Raw genomic sequence first — 23509 nt, forward strand, 5'->3', positions numbered from 1 at the left:
CGCGCTTCTGACTGTACCCAGTGCATGTATAAACAAAAACAAAACAAACAAATAAATAAATAAAACATGCCTCTATTTAAATAAATAAATAAATAAATAAATCCACATTCCAAACTGATCTTTCTTTTGTTAATGGATGGACACTAAATGTTCCTGTAAAATTTGTTATTTAACCATACCACACTGAATTGCTTTTGCAATTGTCAAAAACATTCAACTACATTTGTATTTTTGAGTTCTCTAGCCTGCTCTATTACTCTGTATTTCTTTGCCGTTGACACAAACACTATTATGAAGTTTCAAAATGAGGTGAAGTTACTTGATCCTTATTATGCCTCTTATTCTTTCCTTACTGCATTGGCTAGAACTTCAAGTGCAATGTTGAAAAACAATGCTGAAATTGGACATCCTTGACTTTTCCCCAATCTCTGGGGAATGCATTTTGTCTTCATCTCTATGTTAGCTATAAATTTTTTGGGAGATATTGTCAAACTGAAGTAGTTTGCCTCTGTTGCTAGTTTTCTGAGTATTTATCATCAATGAGTGATGAGTTTTGTTAAATGTCTTCTGCATCAATCAGCCTAACTATTTTTTCTTTAAACTGTTAATATGATGATTTACATTGATTTCTGAATACTGGACCCATTTTGCACTTCCTGAATTCACTCTACTTGCTCATGGCACATAGTTCTTTTTACATAATGGTAAGATATATTGGTATTCAATTTGTGAATATTTCATTAACTTTCACCATCTACATTCATGATGATATTAGTTTGCAACTTTCTTATATGTACTATCTTTACTTTTGGTTGTTAAAGTAGTACCAGCTTTATGAAAAGAACTGGGAGGGTTTTCTATTTTCTGGAAATGACTATACAGAATTGGTATTAATTCTTCTTTAACCATTTGGTAGAAATCTTCTGTAAAACTACGAGACATGAGATTTATTTCTTAAGACATTTCAAATTATAAATGTAATTTCCTTAAGTATAAGGCTGCTCAAATTGTATATTTATCTTGGTGAGTTTTTCGTAATTTGTACTTTTCAAGAAATCAGTCTACATCTATCAAATTTGTAATATAGAATTGCTCATAGTATCTTTTTATACTTTTGATGTTCATTTATAGTTATGCCCCTTATTTTATCCCTGAAAATGCCTATAGCTAGTAAATAAATTGAATCAGTAATTAATAACCTTCCAACAGAAAAACCACTGGGTCTGGTAATTTTACTGGTGGAAGTATAATAAAAGATTAAGGGGGAAAAAGTGAGACTAATTTTACAAAATGTGATCTAGAAAATAGAGCCATCTTCCTGACACATTTACGATGCCAGCGTTACCCTTACACCAAAACTAGAAATAGCAAAAGGAAAATGACAAACATCTCTCATAAATACAGATATAAAAATACCCAACAAAGTACAAACTGAACTCAAGAATATATAAAACAAATTATATACCACAATCAAATGGAATTTATTTCAGATATGCAAGATTTGAATAAATACTCTTAACTGGATACCAACAAAATAAGTATCTTAGATGAAATAGACAAATTCCTAGAAAGACAAACTATGAAAAATAATTCAAGAAATATAAAATCTGAGTAAACCTGTAACAAAAATAGAGGGTTACTTTTAAAATGTCCCACTAAGAAAGGCCAACTCATGAATTCTATGAAACATTTAAAGATTTAATCTCAATCCTTCATAGACTTGTTTCCAAAAATGAGACACACACACACACTCACAGTATTATGCAGGTAACTAAACTAGACAAAGACATTGTCTTTGTCTTGCACATATGTATATGCAATTATTCAACAAAATATTATCAAATCAAATCCAGCCACATATAAAAAAAATTACACAGCATGACAGTGTAGTTTATTTACCTCATGAATGCAGTGTTGGTTCAACATGACAAAGCAATGGTATTAATCATATCAACAGGCAAAAATAAAATTATATGATCATATCACGATTGATATAAAAATGCATTTTATAATAGACAATAGATTCTTAGATAAAACACCAAAAATATGAGCCACGAAGAAAATGAGTAAAATCCATCAAAATTTTTAAATTTTTGTAAAAAGGGCACTATAAGGACAATGAAATGACAATTCACATAACAGGAGATCTACAGATCATATCTGAAAATAATCATGTATACTGAGTATATATAAAGAACACTTACAACTCAACAACAACAATAAAAACCAATTGAAAAGTAAATAAAGGATTTACATGGACAATTGCCAAATAATATAAATGACCAGCAAGTAAAGATGTTCAACATCACTTGTTGAACACTGGTATAATCAAAACCAAAACAAAATACCACTTCACAACAATTAGGAAGGTAGCAAAAAGGAAAAAAAAATATGTTTCAGTAACCCTGTACATTGCTGCTGGGAATGTAAAATTGTGCTGTCACTAAAGAAAGGTTTGGTGTTTCCTCAAAAAGTTTAACATAGAATTATTTATGTCCCACCAATGTTACCCTTAGGTATATACTCAGAAGAACTGAAAACAGGAATTCAAATAAATACATACACACAAATGTTCATAATAGCTCTATGCACAAATAGCCAAAATGTGTAAACCATTAACGTGCTCTCATGAAAGGAAATACTACACACCTAGATAAGGTACCAACACTGTATGGCCATTCCTTAACCAAAATGTCATTATGTGATCCATGGCTGCACATATTAATACAATGGGGTATTATTCAGGCACAAAAACAAAGTAAGTTAACCATACATTCTACAACATGAATTAATCTTGAACACAAGTTAAAAAGATACAAAGTAGATCATTTGTTGCCAGAGCTCAAGAGAGGGAGACATGGAAATGACTGCTTAATCAGAACAAGATCTCCCTTGGGGGTGAGGAAATGTTTTGAAACTAGACAGGAGACATAAAATTGTGAATTGTGAATGAACTAAAAGCACAGAATTGTACATTTAAAATGTTTAATTTTGTTATGTGGATTTCACCTCCAAAATTCCAAAACTGATTACATAATTCATACCAACCCCAACAGCATTTAATCATTATTCAGGAGTGATAAATTTGTCAACTAGAAAAAAAAAAATTACCATTAAGCCAGCCAAACATCATCACAGAATGTAGGAGCCATTTACACACCTCTTTAATCATTCCTTTCCATTCTAACTGTACGTTAAGTCAGCGAAGTTATGAGAATTTTGAGTTCCAAGTGAGATGACTTACATTTAAAAAAAAAGACTTTTTTTTTTGGGCCTCCCCGGTGGCTCAGCGGTTGAGCGCTGGGTTGCGAAGCTGCCTGCAGCCTCTGCAGCGCCGGTTCGATCCCCGGCTGCTCCCCGGCCACGGGAGGAGGGTCCCACATGGCCCGCGGACCTCTCCTGCCGCCCTCGGCTCCCCTCAGCAGTGTACTTCGGTCCTTCGCCTGCTCTGCTCCCCGCTCTGGCTCTGGTGAATTCTCTCACCCTCCCGCGCTTCTGACTGTACCCAGTGCATGTATAAACAAAACAAATAAATAAATGCCTCTATTTAAAAAAAAAAAAAAGTTTAAAAAAAAAAAGACTTTTTTTTTTTTTTTTGGTGGGACCCTCGCCTGCAGCCAGGGAATGAACCCGCGCTGCACAGGCTGCAGGCAGCCTCACAGCCAGCCCAGCGCTCAATTCGCTGTGCCACCAGGGGAGGCCCTAAAAAAAGACTGTTTTAACCAGACATCTACAATTTAAGTGTGACTTTTTAAAATTATGAATTGCAAACAATGAAATGTAGTATTAATCTTGTTTACAACCTGATTTAACTGTAAAATTATGTAGCTGGAAATTTAAAATATGGACTGAATATTAAATATGAGAAAATCTGTGTCAACTGCACTAAGTAGGATATGTGTATTACATTAAAAAAAACACAGAAAAATGTTAAGCCCTCTATAAAATTACATAGCAAAAATATAAACAAATGCTAATAATGATTAAATTTAGGTAATGATTATATGAGGATTCATAACACTATTCCCTCTAATTTTCTGCTTGAAAAATTTTAAGTTGAAAGTTTGGATTAAAAAAATTATGAAGTTGGAAACAAAGAAAACTGTGCTCACAATAACATGTATAAATTCTTACCCAGGACAAGAGGAAGAAGAAATTTTAAAAAGGGAAGAAAACAGAAATAAAGCTTGGCAAAGCTGTCACAAATTGAAAATAAAAAAGCATTGTTGAAGTAGTCAAATACATTAATCACACTCAAAGTTAAGTGACTTGGAACTCAAAGATGTTACAAAGTTGTACTGATATAAATTTGACATAAATTCAAATTTTGCCAAAAGATATATCTGAAACAAATATATAAAAAGACTAAATGTGGAAAAATGGAATCCCTAACAAAACCCTCATTCAAAAAAACAAAAACCCAGCATACCAAATCCAAAAGTATAAAAAAGGATTACACCATGACCAAGTGGGATCTTAGATTGCAAGGCTGGCTCAACATCTGAAAATTAACATAAAACCATTTCAATAGATAAAGAAACAGCATTTGAAAAAATCCAATACTCTTTCACAGCAAAAAATACACTAAACATACTAGGTTTAGACAGGAAACTCCTTAACCTGATAAAGGCCACCTACAAAACATCATACTTAATTGGGGGGGGGGGGGGACACTGAAATCTTTTCCCTGTAAGAGAAGAAAACAATGACTGCTCACTTTCCCCACTTCTATTCAACACTGTACTGAAGAATGTCTGCAATCAAAAAGTGTCAATGAAGGTGTGGAGAAAATGGAACTCTAATACTAGGTTTTAATACATTATTAGTTGGAATGAATGTAAAATCAAGAAATAGTTTTGGCAGTTCCTGAAAAAAGTTAAACTGCTTGTCAATTCCTGAAAAAGTTAAACATAGTTATCCTGAACCTCAGCAGTTTCACTCCACATAATCAAAAACTGAAAACATATGTCCACATACTAACTTGCACTGGAACTTTTATAACAGTATTATTTATAATAGCCAAAAAGTGAAAACCCAGTGTCCAACTAATCAATGGCTAACTAAATTGTGGTACACACATATAAAGAATCTTAGCACATGTGATTCTACACTTAGAAGAAATTCCAACTACAGTATCAATAACCACACCTCAGTACTGGAAACCTAATGGCATTATTTTAATTAAATTAAAAGAATGCTTGGGCCTCCCCCGTGGCTCAGGGGTTGAGCGCTGGACTGTGAAGCTGCCCGCAGTCTCTGCAGCACCGGTTCGATCCCCGGCAGTCGGGTGAGGGTCCCACATGGCGCTCAGACCTCTCCTGCCACACCTGCTGCTCCCCTCCGCAGTGTACTTCATCAGTCTGCCTGCTCCGCTCTCCGCTCTGACTCTGGTGAATTCTCTCACCCTCCTGCGCTTCTGACTGTACCCAGTGCTTGTATAAATAAATAAATAAATCTTTAAAAAAAATTTAAAAGAATGTTCAATTGTTATTTTTCAGGGTCTTCCACACAAAGTTTATAGCTTGAGTGAAACCATCACACGAAAAAAACAATTATTTTCTATTTCAGTAGAAATATAAATTCTAGCTTTTGGTGAGAATTCTGCCACTAAAGGAAGACTTGAAAAATAATTTCTAAAAAAATGAGTGCTACCTGGGTGAAAAGTAGACCCTTCTGAAAGAATGTATCTGACACTTATATATTATGTCTGAAATGGGAAGACATAAAATACTAAGTTACCACTGCTTTCACTTTAAACAAGATTATGAGATACTCCATTATTTAACTAAGGTTAGAGGAAAAATGTTCTTTAAAGAAATGCTGGCAGTGACCAAGAAAATAGCCGTCATTTCTCTATTCTCCCGCCTTTTAAAAGTTCTTAATCAACTTTTAACAGCTGCTTCACTAGTAAAGATTCTTGCAAAGTCTGTATCTTAGAATATCAGAATTTTTAAAAACTGAGGCAACATAGGGTTTACCCAAGTTTACCATGTGATTCAAATGCACAGGATCACACCTCCTCAGATGCATGTCACCAAACCACATTCATCACCAAGGTACCCTCAGCCCTCCACCAGAGCCCACTCCTCCCCATCTTGTAGCCTCAATTCCACAGTCAGATTTCCATTTTTATTATTGGTTTGATTTTGTCTGGCCATTTGTTTTGTTACTCTATATTCCACATGTAAGTGATACTATTCAGTATTTGTCTTTCTCCTTCAGATTTATTTCACTTAACATTATCCCCTCTAGTTTCACACACATTATCACAAATGGCCAAGAGTTCTTTTTTTTTAAAAAAAATAGCTGAGAATTCCACCGTGTATATGTAACTCCTATTTCTAATCCACAACTCTATCCTTGGCCACTTAGGTTGCTTCCATAATTTGTTGATTGTAAAAAGGGCTGCAATGAACACAGGAATGCATATATCCCTTCCAGTTAGTGTTTTTACATTCACTGGGAAGCTATTTAGGAGTGAAATTGCTAGATGATACAACAGAATGAATGAATGAATGAATGAATTTATTTATTTATTTATTTATTTATTTATTTATTTATTTATTTATTTATTTATTTATTTATTTATTTGTGCCAGCACTGAGTACAGTCAGAACCACAGGAGGGTGAGAGAATTCACCAGAGCAGCAGGGAGCAGAACAGACTGATGAAATACACTGCTGAGGGGAGCAGCGGGCGTGGCAGGAGGGGTCTGTTGAGCCATGTGGGACCCTCGCCCGGTGGGCGGGGATCAACCAGAGCTGCAGAGGCTGTGGGCAGCTTCACAGCCCAGAGCTCAACCACTGCGTTACCAGGGGAGGCCCAATAGAACTATTTTTAATAGTTTAAGAAACTTCCATACTATTTTACACAGACGCTGAACCAGTCTACATTTCCACCAAACAGTTTATGAAGGTTCCCTTATCTCTGCACACTGGACAACACTTGTTTCTGGTCTTTAAGACCATTCTCACAGATGTGATATGGTATCCCATTGTGGTGTTGATTTCCATTTTTCTGTTAAGTGATACTGAGCATTTTCCTGTGCCTGTTGGCAACCTATATGTCTTCTTTGGAAAAGTGTCTTTTTAACTCTTCTGCCCATTTTTTGATTGGATTATTACCTTTTTGTTGGGTTGCATGAGTTCTCTATGTATCCTGGTTATCAGTCCCCTGCCAGATGTATGATATGCAAATATTTTCTCTTATTTAGAAAAGAGAATATTAGGGTATCTTAAACCATATAACACAGTTTAAAAAAAAAAAAAAGGTTCTAGAGACAAGGTGGCTTAATAGCTGAGAGACTAAGTCTCAGGTACATTATGCTAAACCCCAATTCCCCCTTCTGTTATATAGTAGTTCTATCTTTATACCTTTTCTTTCCTCCCAGCTTCTCAAACTAGTTTCAGTGTGGTTATTGGTTCTCTATTGAGAAGTTTTCATCATTAAAATTACATAAATACTGTGGTTGCTGCTAGGGTAAGCAGTGTACTGTGATTAGTTCAATACTGTTAATAGAGGTTTAAAATACACTTGTATTTTGTAACAATTTCTTAGTGGGAGATGTCACAGGCATAAATTAGAAAAGGAGGAAGGAGTCATTTGTCTGTCACTAAGATATTTGTATGCTGCTGTAAGGTTTCTTCATTTTCTCCAGCTTTCCTGCCTTTACTAATCACATATTACCTCATATTAATGGTATAACCACAATTTAGTCCTCATTTTTTGCACAGCTACTTCTAATACTAGAGCTCAGTAAATCAGTCAGGCACAAGATAAACCGGAAAAAGAGTTTTCTATTTACCAAAAAAAGAAAAACTACTACATTAACAGAAACCAAAACTGTAAGACACTTAGAAATAAGCCAAGGGGCCTCCCTGATGGCACAAGGGGTTAAGAGGCAGCACTATGAAGCTATCCACAGCCATAGCAGCAGGAGTTCGATCCCCAAGGCCAGTGAGGTGACCCACATGGCTCAGACCTCTCCTGTCTTGCCTGCTGCTCCCCTCTGTAGTGTATTTCAGTGGATCTGCCTGTTCTGCTCCCCACTCTGTCTCTAGTGAATCCTCTCACCCTTGCGCATCTGTGGCTTATGCCCCAGCCCGTGTATGCATAAATAAATAAATCTTTAAAGAAAAAAAGTCAAGCAACAAATATTCTAAGAACTCAAAATAAAAAAATAAAATTTTACTGATAAGCATTCAAATTAACCAAATAGTATGCCATTATTAATTTGTTCACCCAAATTTTCAGCACCTAAAAAATTAGCACTTAACAGCTTCAGCAGACAATCAATACATTTCTTGAAAGGAACGATTCAACACCATAAAGCTGTCAAGCGCATCAAGAAATGTAAAAACTTAATGGGATTCCCAATTAAAGATCAATCCCAACAGATTTTTTAAAAAGATATTGATAAATCCACCTATACACTAAAAAAGAAAAAAACGCAAAGGTGGGAACTATCAAGAGTATTAACACGTCCACAGACGTCTTAAATTGTCCTTAGGTGATTCTCAAGCATTCTAACATGCTTGTAAAACAAAACAACCCTTTGGTCAAACAGCTTGGAAATGTTTCGCAAGTGCCGAAATCTTGCTTTGGAATCCCTAAACCAGCAGTTCAAGTAACTCAGGAGGTCAAAATAACTTTCCAAGTAATACCGAGGTCTTTGTCAATCATTTTCTCACATCTGTACAGTGAAATTTTCCAAAGACCACATGATGTGTGATATTGCTGCACAATGAGTGCACAAGCAGATGAGAAACAACCTATCTTCCACTAAGCCTGACAATAAAGATTGCAAAAATATTTTAACGCCATACTTAAAAAAAATTAATATCTAATATGCTTTATTTTAAAATTAATTTTAAGAGCTTTTCAGTTTTAATTTGTAGAATATAAGTACTGAAAAATATAACTTACAAAGAAAAAACTTTTGGGCTCCTTAGTAATTCAGAAGTGTAAAGAGGTCCTCAGATATAAAATTTTGGGAACTGCTTCTCTAACCTAAGCACTGCTAGTTCCTAGTTCAACAATAACTTGCCTACCTTATAGCACAACTGCAAGACTAGAATAAACTCAGAAGAGTAAATAAAACACAACTAGTGGGCAAATATCAGGTCTTCACAGAGGTCACCAGCACAAGTGGGAGAGGTTCAACTAAAATTTAGCATCAGCTTTCTTATTTATGGCAAACTAAGACTCTGTCCACATAACAACTTCCTAAAGAATCGGCACAGAAACAAGTCAAGAGGGCGTTCAGATTGTAACTTTTTTTTCTTTTTTGGTCTAATTTATACAGATAAAGGTTTTAAAAAAAATCAAATATATGCAATTGAGCAATCAATTACTTTGTTAAACTAGAATATTTGGACTATTTGTCACCTGGATTCCCTCTCTGGAAAGCTTTGGAGTACCTGCTAAACTTACACAGAAAGTCAATAATCTAGACAGGTTCCTTAAGCAGATCATGATCATCACAGGCAGGACCCTGCTACAATGATCAAACCTGATTAAGAAATTTATGAGGAGAAGGCAACCATCTATAGCAAACAGCTGTTTCAGAGATAGCTAGAACTCTCAAGAGGGAGTTTGCCAGTCATGACAGACACATTATGTGTAGTTAAAAGCAAAGAGTAGTGGAATCGACTACACTGGCTCAACTCTGGTATAGAGAACCACAACAAATAATCTGAGACTGAAGGCTCCCCAAAACTCTACTGAATCTGAAAGACTTTCTAGTTCCTGCATGGTATCCCAACCTCAATATCTGACTGTGGGATTAAGTGAAATAATTATCTTCCTTCACTCTATAAACTGTTGTATTATTTCCATTAATAACTGTAACACTCAAAAATACAACTAACACACATAGAGACCCAAACACACAAAACTAAACGGAAGAATGTGAGGATAACCATAAAAAAGGATAATCGAGATTTTTTTGCTCTAGACATCAATAAGAGAACAAACATAGTATGTAAATGCAAACAAGAGGACACTACTAGAGTACACAAGATTCCAAAAGATCACATCATGCAAACTGACGACTGGAAAGGTTACAGGAAAAATTAAAATACTGCCTTATGTTATGATGGTCTGTAGACACTGAACTACCGCTTGTCTCATCAAGAGTTTCATCAGTCACTTGAAAAAAGGCAGGAAAATTTGAAAACCCTATCAAAATGTCATCTCAGAATTAGACAAGTTAGAACAAAATCCCCAAAACTTAAGTCTTTAAACAAAAGTTACAGATTAAATATATGGTGTCAGAATAAAATTATAGAATATTGATTATTAAAGCTGATTTGACATGAGATTTAAGTAGTTAAAATAAGCATTAAAAATCAAGTATTTTGTTCTTTTCAAAAACTGGTTAAGTGACTTGATGCCTTAGCTAAATAATAAGCAGCTGACCATTTCTCACCCAGTACTATCTGGCCAGAAGTACAGTCGGCTTAGGATAGCTGGGAGGGAAGGGGAGGTGGAGGAATATAGTATCTTTAATATGGGGATCTTCATAGAAGACAATAAAGCTAGGTGACTATCTCATTTTACAAAAATAAGAATATTAATCCTAAAATAGGACTTTCTCCCTTTCCACTTTTTCCCCATTCTGTGTTTTTGTCCCTTTTACAAATGATTAAAAGTATCCTGAAGAAAAGTACTACTCAAACATACAAAAGATCAAAGCAAAATCACACACAAAGCAGTGCAACTTCTCTGTTTCTCCCTCACTCCAAAAATATCTTAAGTGGAATGCCAGAAAAGGCAAAGAAGTTCAGATCAAAGGGGGAATCTCTGCAAACCCCTGGGATTCCTTAGACACAGTGTGAAAAGCCTTTAAGCAAAGGAGTAGTTTAAATAACACACCTGGTAACAGCCTGAGAAAATGTACGTGTTTATCAATTTAATTGCCACCACTTTCCCTTCAACATTACTCCCCAAAATAAAAAACTACAGATTAGTCTCAAGGGAAAACAAAAAACCTATTAACATTTCTTCTATACTACAAAACCAATCATTTAGCATCCCAGTGTTTGCAACTTAAAGTTCAAACCATCCATGAAGATTTTAATGAGTCAATAACTTATTTTTCACTAAAAATACACAGGTAATACATATCTTGAATAGTTTTTTTTCCACTGTGGAGTCTGGTAAGTAAAAAAACTGGAAATGAAAGAATAACATGCATTTCTTAATCCAAAGAATGGACTCCTTTAACCCTGAACCAAACAAACGAACTGTTAGGAAATAAAAAATTTAAGACAATCAGTGAAATTAGGAAACTGGATACCTGATACTATTTAAGAAGTCATTATTTCTAATGTTTGATGATTATATACTGGTTTTTATTTGTTTTTTCCCCCCTCAAGTGTTTATCAAATACACCTGAAGGATTTACACGCGAAGGACTCCCGAGATCTGCTTTAAAATATCCAGCAAGTGGATGAAACAAGACTGACCAGATTACAACAATGTGAAGTCGGGCAACTGGTACATGAAACTTTGTTACACTCATCTATTTTTTTGTCAAGGAAAAAATCCGGTCAAAAATAGAGAAATTCTGCTTACTTTTTCTTATTTATCTGGTTTGCTTAACTTAAATTCTATTCTAAAATCAATTAACTTCTCCAACACACCTGTATTTGAAATACAAGACTCATCCTGGTCTTTTAATGCCAATCAACAGCTAGATAAATGCCAGGTGTGGTAACAATCCAGGATTCCAACTTCTAATTAGTAATTATATTTTAACTTCAAGACATATCTGTTTTGAATCAGGATGATGAACACAGTTTGGTTTGGGTTTTTTGTTTTTTAATTTACCTTACTCTCCCCCTAACATTTGAACTAAGTTCGGTGAGTAGTAGTATACAAAGATGGAAAGTAACAGCTGTTCACTAAGAAGTAAACTCTTTCGCAAAGAACTCACTCGAACGTGACACAAAAATGTTCCAAAAACCTCCGGCTAACTCTAAATTCACCCTTACACTCCCTCCCCCAGCCCAAATTCTTCTAAAGTGATTAGAACGGAGCGACCCTTGTAGGTTTGTTTTACCTCCTTTCTTAGGGGAGGTGCTGGGGAGCCAAGAAGTGACCAAGACAGGCCGGAAGAAGGAAAGCAAAAAGCAGATATCTGGAAGAGCCATCGCCGAAGTAACTGAAAACCGTATCCAAATTAAGGGGGAACCAGCTTTTAAATCACCTCCCTGTAACTCCAACGTCCCTGAGCGTCGGGGGGGAAGGGGGGGGGGAGTGAGGGGGGAAATCTGGCTGTAAGTACATTAAATTCGAACTCCTTTCCCCCTCCAAGCAGTCACAGGTAGAAAGTCATAAAAACGCTTCTTGACCCTCGCCAACACGAGCGCCTCAAGTAACTCCCACTCACCCGGGCCCCGCAGGCCCAGCCGAGAACCGCGAACCGAAAGCAACTGCCCCGCTCCTAAGGCCTGGAACCCCAATTTTTTCAGGCCTGGCCAAGGGTGGCAGTGGGACTAAGTTAGGAGGACCCGCCCGGCGCCGAGGCCCTCGGAACCCACCCGGAACTGGGGTCTAGGTCCCGCGCCTCCCACTCTGGGTCCAGGCCTGGCGCCCCGCGGGGCCGGTCTCGAGCCTCCACCCTGGTCCACCCCGCGCCGGGGGCACCCGCGAGACCCACTGAAACGCGCCAGCCGCCGCGGTGAGGACCCAGTCACTGGATACCTGTCTTCGCTCTTGTTTTTCTGCTTCTTCCCCATCGCGTGTCAGCGGCGCTCCCGGCCCCAGCCCTTCTATTGGGTCTCTCACACGCCCACTGTCCCCTGGCCGACTTTGGTCCTCGTTCCCCGCGCGCCGCCCTCTCTCGCACCCGGCTCTCCACAGACCCGCGCACTGGGACAGGGCACATATGGTGTGAGCGCTCAGTGCGCAAGCGCATCACCCCGCCGCCTCGGCGTGGGGACGCAGGGCGCGGCTCATCGAGAGCGGCGCTTCAGCTAGAGCGTCCCCACTTGATCCGCCACCTAGGCGCGAGCCCGAGCGCCCCCTGCCGTCAAGCGTCCGCCAAGCAGCGACGCTCGCGGGTGTTCTAGAACCCGCAGGTGGACAACAATGATGCTAAAAAACACGTCCGCGACTGCCCGCCTCGACCCCCTTCCTCGCGGCGGAACGCAAACTTGGGGGACTGGAACGCGGTCAGCAGTAGCCCTTGCTTCCCCTCCACTTTCAACGGCCGTACCTCATGTGCCCAGCAGCACGGAGTTCAGTAAAGAAACAGACCAATTATGAACCCTGTTTCCAAGGGACAAAGGGAACCTCTCGGACCGTCCATAGGTTGTGAAGTATGTGCAGTCACTGAAGAAAACAGACACACCCATTCATTCCCCCAATAGAACTTCATTTTTGTATTCGAAATAAGAGAGTGAGTTTTAAAATTCGTAGTGGGTGAAGTCACGAGGGAACCTTCTAGAGTGGCAAAAATATTCTCTACCTGAACCGGGACGGTGATGCATTACAGGTGTTAACTAACGTAGAAATGAACCATGCCGTATACGTTACACCTGACTTTTTTAAAAAGTACAAATGTTCATTAAACAGCATGGACACGAAGCTGGAGTGCCACTCCCAAGCAAGATCGTAGCTCTCATTTCTGATGTAGCGTGGGTACGGACACTAAGGAATCTGAGAAAGTCGGACAACTCCAGGTTGAGCGGTAAGAAGCGACAACTTTCACCGCGCCCTCCCCGGAAGAGCGAGCCATCCAAAAACGTAGGCAAAGTATAGAAAACTTCGGGCTTCCCGGCTGGGGGGAAGGGCGGCGCATGCGCAGAAATTCTCGCCGCACGCCCGCCCCTTCCCCCGCTCCGACTTCCTTGGGTGTCGCAGGTTGTATCGCGTGAGTATCGCAGCCAATGAGGAGGCGGAAGTGACGGCCGGTTCGCAGCCTCGGCAGGCGCTGCCAGTTAAAGGCTGAGCGGCGCATTCTGTAGCAGCGTTGGTCCTTCACTCCTCGGGTATCACTGAGAGAACAGGTAAGGCAGAGGGTGGTATGGAAAAACCGGCCACCGTGTCCCAGTGCCACCGGACGGCGCCGTGCGAAATCCGAACTGGGCGGGGGAGGGGCGCGGCTCTGACGGGTGTTAATGCTGCGGGGGAGGCTGTCGCGCATGCGCCGCGGCAGTCGATGAAGCCGGGGACCACCTGAACTCTGCCCTCATCTGTCCCCAGGTGCCCAGTGAGTGGCGAGGATGCTTATGGGGTGCAGTTAAAGATCAGGCTCCTTAGTTGTTTTGGTGGGGGCACGTCGGGGATAAAGGAAATGGCTAGGTAATTTGAGGACAAGTCCCTTCTCACAGTTTCAGTTGAACTGAAGGAAGAATTGGAGGCTTGTGCTTTGAAGAAAGAATAGGACGTTACCAGGACCGCTGCACGCTCAGCTTTCCCTTTTCTGAAAGGCGGTCATCACTACCACCTGCCTCCCAGAGCAGCTCTAGAAAACTGCTGCTCCCAGTTATCCCAGAATTAAATTCTGAACTCATAAAACTCGAGACATAAACTTCAACTGTGCAGCTAGTAAAAACAGGTTCTGGCATGCAAGTCATTGTCTTAAACACAGTTTTCTGCCTTATCCCGGACCCAATCTTGAGGGTCACAGTCTTAACATTTTTCTTAGGCGTTATTTCCCTATATGTGAAATATAAAAATTTATAATATTTATGAGACTACCGTTGGTTTTTTAAATTCAAATACTTTTGAAATTTAAGGAAAATTTGAACAGAAACTAAGCATGTGGTTATTCAACATTAACAAATACTTACTGAGGACCTGCTGTGTCCCAAGCACTGCTACCTCTGAGGATACAAAGATGAAATCAAGTATGCATTTCAGTTGCTTTTCCTATGAAGAAAAAAGAATGAGAAATGAAGTTTGCAGGAAGACTGTTTCTCTTCAGTTCAACATTTGTAAAGGGTCTGTGTGGGCCAGGCTGTGTTTATTCAGATTTTTTAGGTTTTGTTTTTTGGTAGTATAGCAGGTCATGGAATAACATGGTTTTTGTTCAGAATTGTTTTAATGTTGGTGAGGGGTGGGGGGGGTGGGAATCCTACCAAAGTTGAACAAAATTTTTTTTTTTTTTGAGAACCTACTTTGGTTATTTTTGCTTAAATGTGAAGTTTCCAAGAACCTATAGTTGTATCCCAGTTAATTGAGATGCAGCATCTTCCTGGTTTGGTGGGCAAATTTGAGATCATATTTCTGTGATAAGTCAGGGGTACACATAAAATTACTGTCTGTTGCTAGTAGGAAATACTACTATGTTTCTTTTAAAATACATAGTTTTAGATAGATCTTTTTTAACTTGAATTAGATTCCTTTTTACACAGAGAAATGATAATGGGCAAATAACATTTTAAAATACATTTGGAACATTATATTGCCTTACATCATTAACTGAGTGTCAGTAAATGAATACTGATATCATTCTTTGTAGCCTTGTAGATTTTGTTAGGTAATGTGAGAACAGGAATGAAAACTAATGCTTAGGGAACAACATACACTGTAATTTTCACAATTGTAATGAGATCTCTTGGAAGTTAAATGAAAATCATTTAGGCAGAGACCATGAAAAAACTTATCTGTATTGAAATAAAGTTTCGTATGGATATGTACGCTTAAAACGTCACTACATTTAAACCCTATCATTGTTCACAGTCATTTCTATTCTGCTTCCCTTTTCTTTTAGTAAAGAGCATTAAGTATGGTCTGGTCTGCTGATGGTCTTAAAGGCTTGTCCTTGCCTTAATATAGTGAAACAACTTTGCTTTAAGTAGTTTTTAAGTGGTGTAACTGTAAACTACTGAAAATTTAAAACATCAATAAAAATTCTTAAGTCTAACGTGAATTGTTTGATTGCCAGCGGAACACTGTGGATTACAAATTATCTATTTGCTAGAATTTTTGGAAATACAAGAGCACAAACTTACTGTTTATACCTTTTCCCCTAATTTTATGATTTTTCTTTCTAATTTTCTCCCCAGCACCAAAGCTGAACTATACCTTTTAGAAGAATGGAAACCGATGCATCTGTTGACATGTTTTCAAAAGTCCTGGAGAATCAGTTGCTTCAGACTACCAAACTAGTAGAAGAACATTTGGATTCTGAAATTCAGAAACTGGATCAGATGGATGAGGATGAATTGGAACGCCTCAAAGAAAAAAGACTTGAGGCACTAAGGAAAGCGCAACAGCAGAAACAAGTAACCTCTCTGCCCTGCTTTCTGAAATTGCTATAATAGTATGCTCCTAACAACTTATATACACACATACACACACACATATGTGCTGGCAGTAGCTACATTTCAGTCCTCATGTTTAGAGTATTTTGACTTCAGAAAAGTCACTTAAAAATTTGCCCAGGAAGAAAATGAGTTTTAAAGATAGATTCAAAATTAATATGATCAGTGTATTAACTCACAGTGCAGTAAAAGAAGCCGGTGCTCAAAATCATTTCCTGAACTCAGATTTATATCACTCAGGAGAGATTGGACTTATTTAAAATTCAATTAAGTGTGGATATATGAAATAGCCCAAAGAATGTTTATTGGAGCAGTATTTGTAATGAGGGGAGAGCTACAATTTCAGTGTACAACAATCAGGAACTCCTTGGATAAATGATGACTTATCCATAAAATGCAGTTAGGCAGTTTTTACTAAAAAATGTATTAGATCAGTGTTTAATGATGTACTTCAGTGTTCTTCCCATTTCATCATGTGACAACTTCTTTTCTGCAATCGGCCTCTTAGAAGAAAAGCATGCTCAAATGAAAACAAAGTATCATAGATTGTGAGAACAAAATGATGGTTATCAGAAGGGATGGGTGGTTAAATTACATAAAAGGAGGGGGTGGATGGAAACAGACTTTTGGTCTAATTTGGTATAATTTACTATATACAGATGTCACATTTATAATGTTATACACCTGAAACCTACATAATGCTATATAGATCAGTGTTACTTTAAAAATTTTTTAGAAAGAGAAACATACTGTGGTTTCCACTTGGGAAGACACCAAAATCTTGAAACCTGCAGTAGGATCTTGTAGTAGGGGATTATTATAATATAGATTTCTGGACTCCATCCCTAATATTTACATTCATAGATCTGTGGTAGGATCTAAGAGTTGTGACTAGTTGCTGTGAGCAACCAGATTTGGGAATACATGTCCTTAAAGAGGACCTATGATTAACTACTGGAGATCATCTAACTTTTGTCATCTACAGTTTGTTTTGAATTGGGCTTTGAAAGGGCCTGTTTGAGTTGTGCTAGGTCGGCTGCAATTTTAGAGAGAAGAATTGGTATTATATTACTTAGATTTACTTAGGGTTAGTGCCAGAAGAGGTCTTAAGATTCACCCAACTATATAACTCTTCATTTGTTTCTAAAATAAGATGGTAGATCTCAGAATAAGAGAAGAAACTAAATAAACTTATGTTTATCTCATCTTTTAGCCTTTTGGGTTTTTTTTAATGTTTTACAGTGTGCCTTATGTGTTAGTATAGGAATTCATGAATAGAAGCCAGAACTAAATACACATCTTGATACAGTATACTTAAGACTTTCAGTAATGCTGTTGTACAAAAAGAAAATGTTGTAAGGAATATTTATAGATGAAATAGCTAAGGTAAAGTTGAGGCAGGTGATAACTGCAATCCCCACCTAAAGTCCACTGGGCTACCCCTTTTTGACCCAGTGTTCTACTGCTGTGAATGGAGAAACAGTGAGTAACTTCCTTGTTTGTTGATGTGTGCTATCTTTAGTTCTTACTTTAGTTCTTACTTAACCTAACCTGTGCATTTAGGTTTCAGAACTCCATTGCCAGGCCTCAGGTAGAGTCACCTGCACTGGGATCTGTACCTACTAGCTTGATTCCATTCAACAGATGCCTGCAGAGCACATGCTCTGGGGAAGGAACTGTACTGAGTGCGTGTCTTGGATGAGATGCTGTATAATTAATTGGTGGAGGTTCAGTGTGAGCTTGCCTCCCTCTAAGCAACTTGGACAGGTAGTTCTTTAGCTTGATGGTTAAACATTTGAGAATAATGAAAATAAATAGCAACTTTTCAAAATACGAATACTTTTTTAAGTGCACTTATCATTGGTAAGTCAAGAAAAGAGTCATGAAATGTCACATCACTGAGGAATTATACTTGAGAGTTTATAGTACTTTACCAAAGAAACGGTCTATTAGAAGAAAGTATTAGAGCCTCCTGTGATTGTCGGCTCAGTATAAGCCAAGGTAAATGGATACCAAGATTATTAATACTGTCTGGGTTGTGGTAGGTGGAGTCCAGAGAAGGAAAAGTGATGACATTCCTGCCTCATTCTGGTTGGACCACTCCTCGAGGCTGTGTTTAGACCTCTACCATAGTTTAACAGAACATAGAGGATTATAAAGTCTGTTCAGAGGAGGACAACCAAAAGAATAAGAAGACTAGAAATCAGTTCATAAGACAAACAGTCAAAAGGAATTGGCAATGTCAGTGTGGAGAAGGGAGGACCTAGGTGAGAAATGGTAATTGAAGGAGTGATGTGAAAGATACAACCTTTTCTGTCTAGTATCTGGTCCTAGCTGGGATCCACAGACCAAAGTTAGGGATCTGTTGCTATCCAGTGTGAGAATAGCTTTCTAAACATTAGCAAGTACATGTGCAAATGCTTTTAAAGCATGTGACATATTCTTGTCATTTTCATGTAGATTTCTTATTTTCACAACAGCTAAATGAGATCGTTGCTTTATGATATTCACTTTATAAATGACATTGAGACTTAGGTTATTAGAACTCACAACCTAGTAAGAAGTAAAACAGTTACTCGGGCCCATACCTTCTGCATGCAAGCCAAATGCTCCTCATTATTAGAACCAGCTGTCTAAAAAGGGAAACAGTTGAAGTGGTAAGTATCCTGCCACAGGAAAGATGCAGTAAGCTGAAAGGCCTGTCAGGCACGGTTACACTAGCTTAGAAATTGAATTAGATGAATTGTGAGGTCTTTATTGTTTATAGATACCATGTGAGTAGACAACTCTTTTTTCATAGGATACTACCCACCTGTGGATAGTTAGAAGAGGTACCAGCCTCTCTCGGGGTAGTCATCAAAAGCATATAGGACTCTTAAACCTCAGCGTTACAGTAACTTCCCCCCACTTCACACCTCCCTCACCCTCCAAGATTGGCTTTACTGTATTAACATTTTTTAAAGCTCTGTAGTAACTTTAATCAAATGCTTCCAATTTTAGTAGTTTTGAGTTTAAAGATTAAGTGGATATTTACACACTAAGTCTCTCAACTCTAAAATGTTACTTTGAAGTTCTAAGAAAATCTGTTTAAAGTTACCAAGACAGATAATTGTCTTAAATACAAGCCTATGCTATAGAAATAGTGACTGCTGTATACTATTTTGTATTGACACTAAGTAAACATAGGAAAATAAATTTCTAAAAAATTATTTTCTCCACATGATCAAATCAATTTTGTTGCAAAATATATTTTGAGGATTTGGACACTTAAAATGTAAAGTGGTACTGAAAGAGATACTTCAAATGTGTAAAATTTTTCTTTTCTCCAAAATAGGAATGGCTTTCAAAAGGACATGGGGAATACAGAGAAATTCCTAGTGAGAGAGACTTTTTTCAAGAAGTCAAAGAAAGTAAAAAAGTGGTTTGCCATTTCTACAGAGATACCACATTCAGGTAACTTTGTTTTTATCATTGACTTGCTAAAATATGAGATGTTTGGCTAGAGAATCACTGACTTAATAGAGAAATTAAGAAAAATAAAAGGAACCACTTGCTAAGTGTTTTTCTTTATACTAGAAGTCTGTACATTAAAGTTAAGCAATTGTTAAAGATTAACTTAGAAAATCAATGGCATACAAAAGTGTAATATTTCCATAGAATTGACTATCTTCTGAATATTTTCATTAGTGTACTCAAAAAACATCTTGGAAATGCTCACTTTAATTCCACAGGAAGTTTGCTTTTTTTCCTGCTGTTACGATACAGCCATGATGTTGGAAATAGGGCCAAAACCTATTTGGCCAGCTTTGAATTCAGTCCCTCTTTCTCAGCTCGCAAGTCATGGGGAAACAGTGGTTTTACCAAGCCTTTCACCAGAATCATGGTTAGGACTACCAAGCTACAATGGAAGAAGAAAATGATTTATCTTAGACAAAGCAGGTCTACGAACCTCTGTAAGGAAATAAATCCTTTGTAAAATAAAAATGCCCCCAGATAGGGGTACATCTTAAACTAGAGAGGAATCAAGCCTGCCTTTCTTTTATCCCCCGATATTTGTTTAGTTGTCAACATTTAAAAATTGAAGGATACTCCATTTTTTTAAAGTTCATTTCTTAGAAATTTTCTTTAAAAATCAGAGAACTTTGGCCCTCCCTGGTGGCACAGGGATTAACATCTCAACGCTATCAAGCTATTGCCAGCCACTGTGACGTGTTCAATCCCGGGCCAGGGAGCAACCCACATGGCACAGCAGACCTCTCCTGTCTTGCCCACTGCTCCCCTCAGCAGTGTATTTCAGTCAGTCTGCCTGTTCTGTTCCCCACTCTGTCTCTGGTGAATCCTCTCACTCCCCCACCCCCACCTCTGGCCTATACCCCAGTTCTTGTGTGCATAAATAAATAAATCTTTTTAAAAAAAAAAACTAGAAGAATCCAAACCCAATTTAGGAAAAACTGCACTAAGAAGCACTCAAAAGCTTACTAATAAAAACATCTATGAATATTTGGTAACTTTTAGTCATCTAAAGCAATAGTTCTCAAACTTTCGGACATCAGAATCACCTACATGTTTCCCAACTCCACTTCCAGAGAATTTTGAGTCATCTGTATATTTTAAAAGTTGATGGTAATGAACACCTAAGGTTAGGAATTTTTTCTTAAAAAGGTTATTACAGTAGTTCAGAAAACACTAAAGGGTTGACCAGTTTAAGTTAGATTTTAATTTAAAGGAAATATCTCTTCAATTTTTGTCTTCAGTGTTATGTGGCTTAATCAAAGTACTGATATTTTTCATTTCTTTAGATCCATGATAATCATATTTATATCCCTTAACTTTAATATGCTTATTGACACTTGCACAGTTCCTTCTCAGTGACACCACTCAGTATTTAATGACTTCTGAGTATGGCACAATATGTAAATTTCTAATTCTTAAAAATTTCCAGTGAGTTCTGTCACATTCAAATTTGTCACCCTTTAGGCTACTTGTGTGAAATACCAGAAAATGTGTTATAAAATTAACAATTGTTTGTTCTTACCATGCACAAACACGAAAATTTCACGAACCCGCTTATGACTTAAGGCGTTTATGTAATATTTTGTTTTTTATAAATACTAGGGCACCTATGATTTTCTAGAATACTAAGTTGTTTTTCTACCTCTCTCAATCAGATAATCTATGTAATAGAAATGAGACCATCTGACATAAGCCTGGGTTGACTGCTGAACTATGAAACTCAGAAAAACTAAAATTACATTTATTTTTAAAAAGAACAGAAGTCTGTTGTTTGAACTTTCGATTTTCTATATGTTGTCATTTACAGGTGTAAAATATTAGATAGGCATTTGGTGATTTTGTCTAAGAAACATCTTGAGACCAAGTTTTTGAAGCTGAATGTGGAAAAAGCGCCTTTCCTTTGTGAGAGACTGCGTATCAAAGTCATCCCCACACTAGCACTGGTAAAAGATGGAAAAACACAAGATTATGTTGTTGGATTTACTGACCTAGGAAATACAGATGACTTCACCACAGAAACTTTAGAATGGAGGCTTGGTTGTTCTGATATTATTAATTACAGGTAGGTTTTAACAAAATAATGGATTTGTTTTAATTCTCTGTTGATATATTTAGAGTATATTTTAATTAAAAGTAAAACCCACTTTTAATTAAAAGTGTTAACTTTCATCTTATGGAACTAAGATGTCTTGACTAATATAGAAAATCTTTCACACAGGAAATACACGCTTAGCATCCCAGAACAGATGAAAAAAACTCATTGACTTCTTTCAGTCAGAAATTTTGTTATCACAAACTGTGAATTGTTAATCAGTAATTAGTGATAATAGACAAATTGATAAAATCATTTAGTAGTATAAAAATAAGATTTAAAATTATTAACCATACTGGAGGGTTATTTGTGCTTTGAAGATTGACTTGATGTGGTAACATACATTTGAAGAGGTGTGAACCTATACTCCTAAAACATTCATAGTGTTGTTAACCAGTGTTAGCTCAATCAAAAAAATAATATTTTTAAGAGAACATTGTCTAAGCTCAGAAAGGAAGATAAGAGAAGGATAAGGGACTATAAGGACTTATTCACCTTTGGAGTATGAGTCAGCCAGGGGACTAAGAAGTAAAGAATTTGGAGAAGTACTCAGGAAGAAAATTGATCAAGTTAAGAAATAATAGGTTTCAAATACTGGAGTCTCTACACTCAATAAAATACATATACCAAAATAAAGTAGCCATCAATGTGGAAAATGTACCTCTTCCTTGGTACCAGTGTTAAAGAAACTTTTGCTCTGTTCCATATATTACAATGAAGAAAAAAGGTAAGTTTTTGTGAGCTTAATACACCAACTGTACTAAATCATGAAGAATTAAGTGCTTTTCAAATTTGCTTGTTTTTTAGTGGAAATTTAATGGAGCCACCATTTCAAAGCCAAAAGAAATTGGGAACAAATTTCACAAAGCTGGAAAAGAAAACTATCCGAGGAAAGAAATATGATTCAGATTCTGATGATGATTAGAGATCAGTTATAATTCTTTGTAAATCATCTTTTTATTTTGCTTCAGAATTAGATGTTTTCTAAACTTCGTTGATTTCGATACATTGGTCATCTAATGTTCATATTCTAGAGTTTTATACAATTGTTATCACAATGAAATATATATTTAATATTTTCTGTATGAAACTCATCTTTATGTTGAGGAAAACTGAATTCTCTATTTTTGAGATTGGTTTTATCACATATGAGTCTTACATCTTTTTACCATTTCACAATTGTGTTTTTAATCTACTGGATTGGAAATAAAAATTCAACAACAAACTCTTCCAGAACTAAACTTTATGCAGCATTTACATTGTACAACAAGTCTAATAACTTTCACTGGTGTAATAGACTGCACTTGTAAATGAATTATAAACACTCTTCACTTCTGGAATATATTTAAATAACAATAAAGAACTGCTTATTTATTTTGTTATGTTGATGTTCAATCAGCTGTTAGCAGCTTTTTCCATTTGTGAACATACTGCCGTATTTAAAGGGTCCAGATTGCTTCTACTTTAACATAAGCATTGAAAAATAATCAGGAAACACTTTTAGGATGACAGCATGAGGAGATCTACAGAATCCTCAGTGAAAATCACTGCTAAGTAATAAACTCTCTGGAAAATGTCAAAGAAACATATACAATAGAAGCAAAAGCATTTATTGACAATCTAAATC

The 23509-nt window shown here is 37.1% G+C and overlaps 2 protein-coding genes across 3 annotated transcripts in view; one reads left to right on the forward strand and one right to left on the reverse strand.

Annotated features, from left to right (window-relative positions):
- The window catches only part of EIF5B (eukaryotic translation initiation factor 5B), a gene marked incomplete at its 3' end in the record, with an annotated part of 60454 nt that extends 47591 nt beyond the window's left edge, over positions 1-12863 (reverse strand). Inside the window, exon 1 of the mRNA XM_084235042.1 lies at positions 12709-12863. Within this exon, the coding sequence (XP_084091168.1) occupies positions 12709-12743 (35 nt within the window). The 5' untranslated portion in view covers positions 12744-12863. The remainder of the gene's footprint in view (positions 1-12708) is intronic.
- Positions 12864-16049: 3186 nt separating this feature from the next.
- On the forward strand, positions 16050-22807 carry TXNDC9 (thioredoxin domain containing 9; the record flags this gene model as incomplete). 2 transcript variants are annotated; one of them, XM_084235444.1, is made up of 4 exons in its annotated part: positions 16050-16238; positions 19612-19730; positions 21598-21852; positions 22690-22807. In XM_084235444.1, the coding sequence occupies 4 exons, from the start codon at positions 16050-16052 to the stop codon at positions 22805-22807; spliced, it is 681 nt and encodes a 226-aa protein (XP_084091570.1). The 2 variants fall into 2 exon arrangements, with proteins under 2 accessions (XP_084091570.1, XP_084091571.1); XM_084235445.1 differs by lacking the exon at positions 21598-21852.
- Between the last annotated feature and the right edge of the window lie 702 nt (positions 22808-23509).

The sequence above is a fragment of the Talpa europaea genome, assembly GCF_964194135.1.
Source record: "Talpa europaea genome assembly, chromosome: 6".
Classification (NCBI taxonomy): domain Eukaryota; kingdom Metazoa; phylum Chordata; class Mammalia; order Eulipotyphla; family Talpidae; genus Talpa; species Talpa europaea.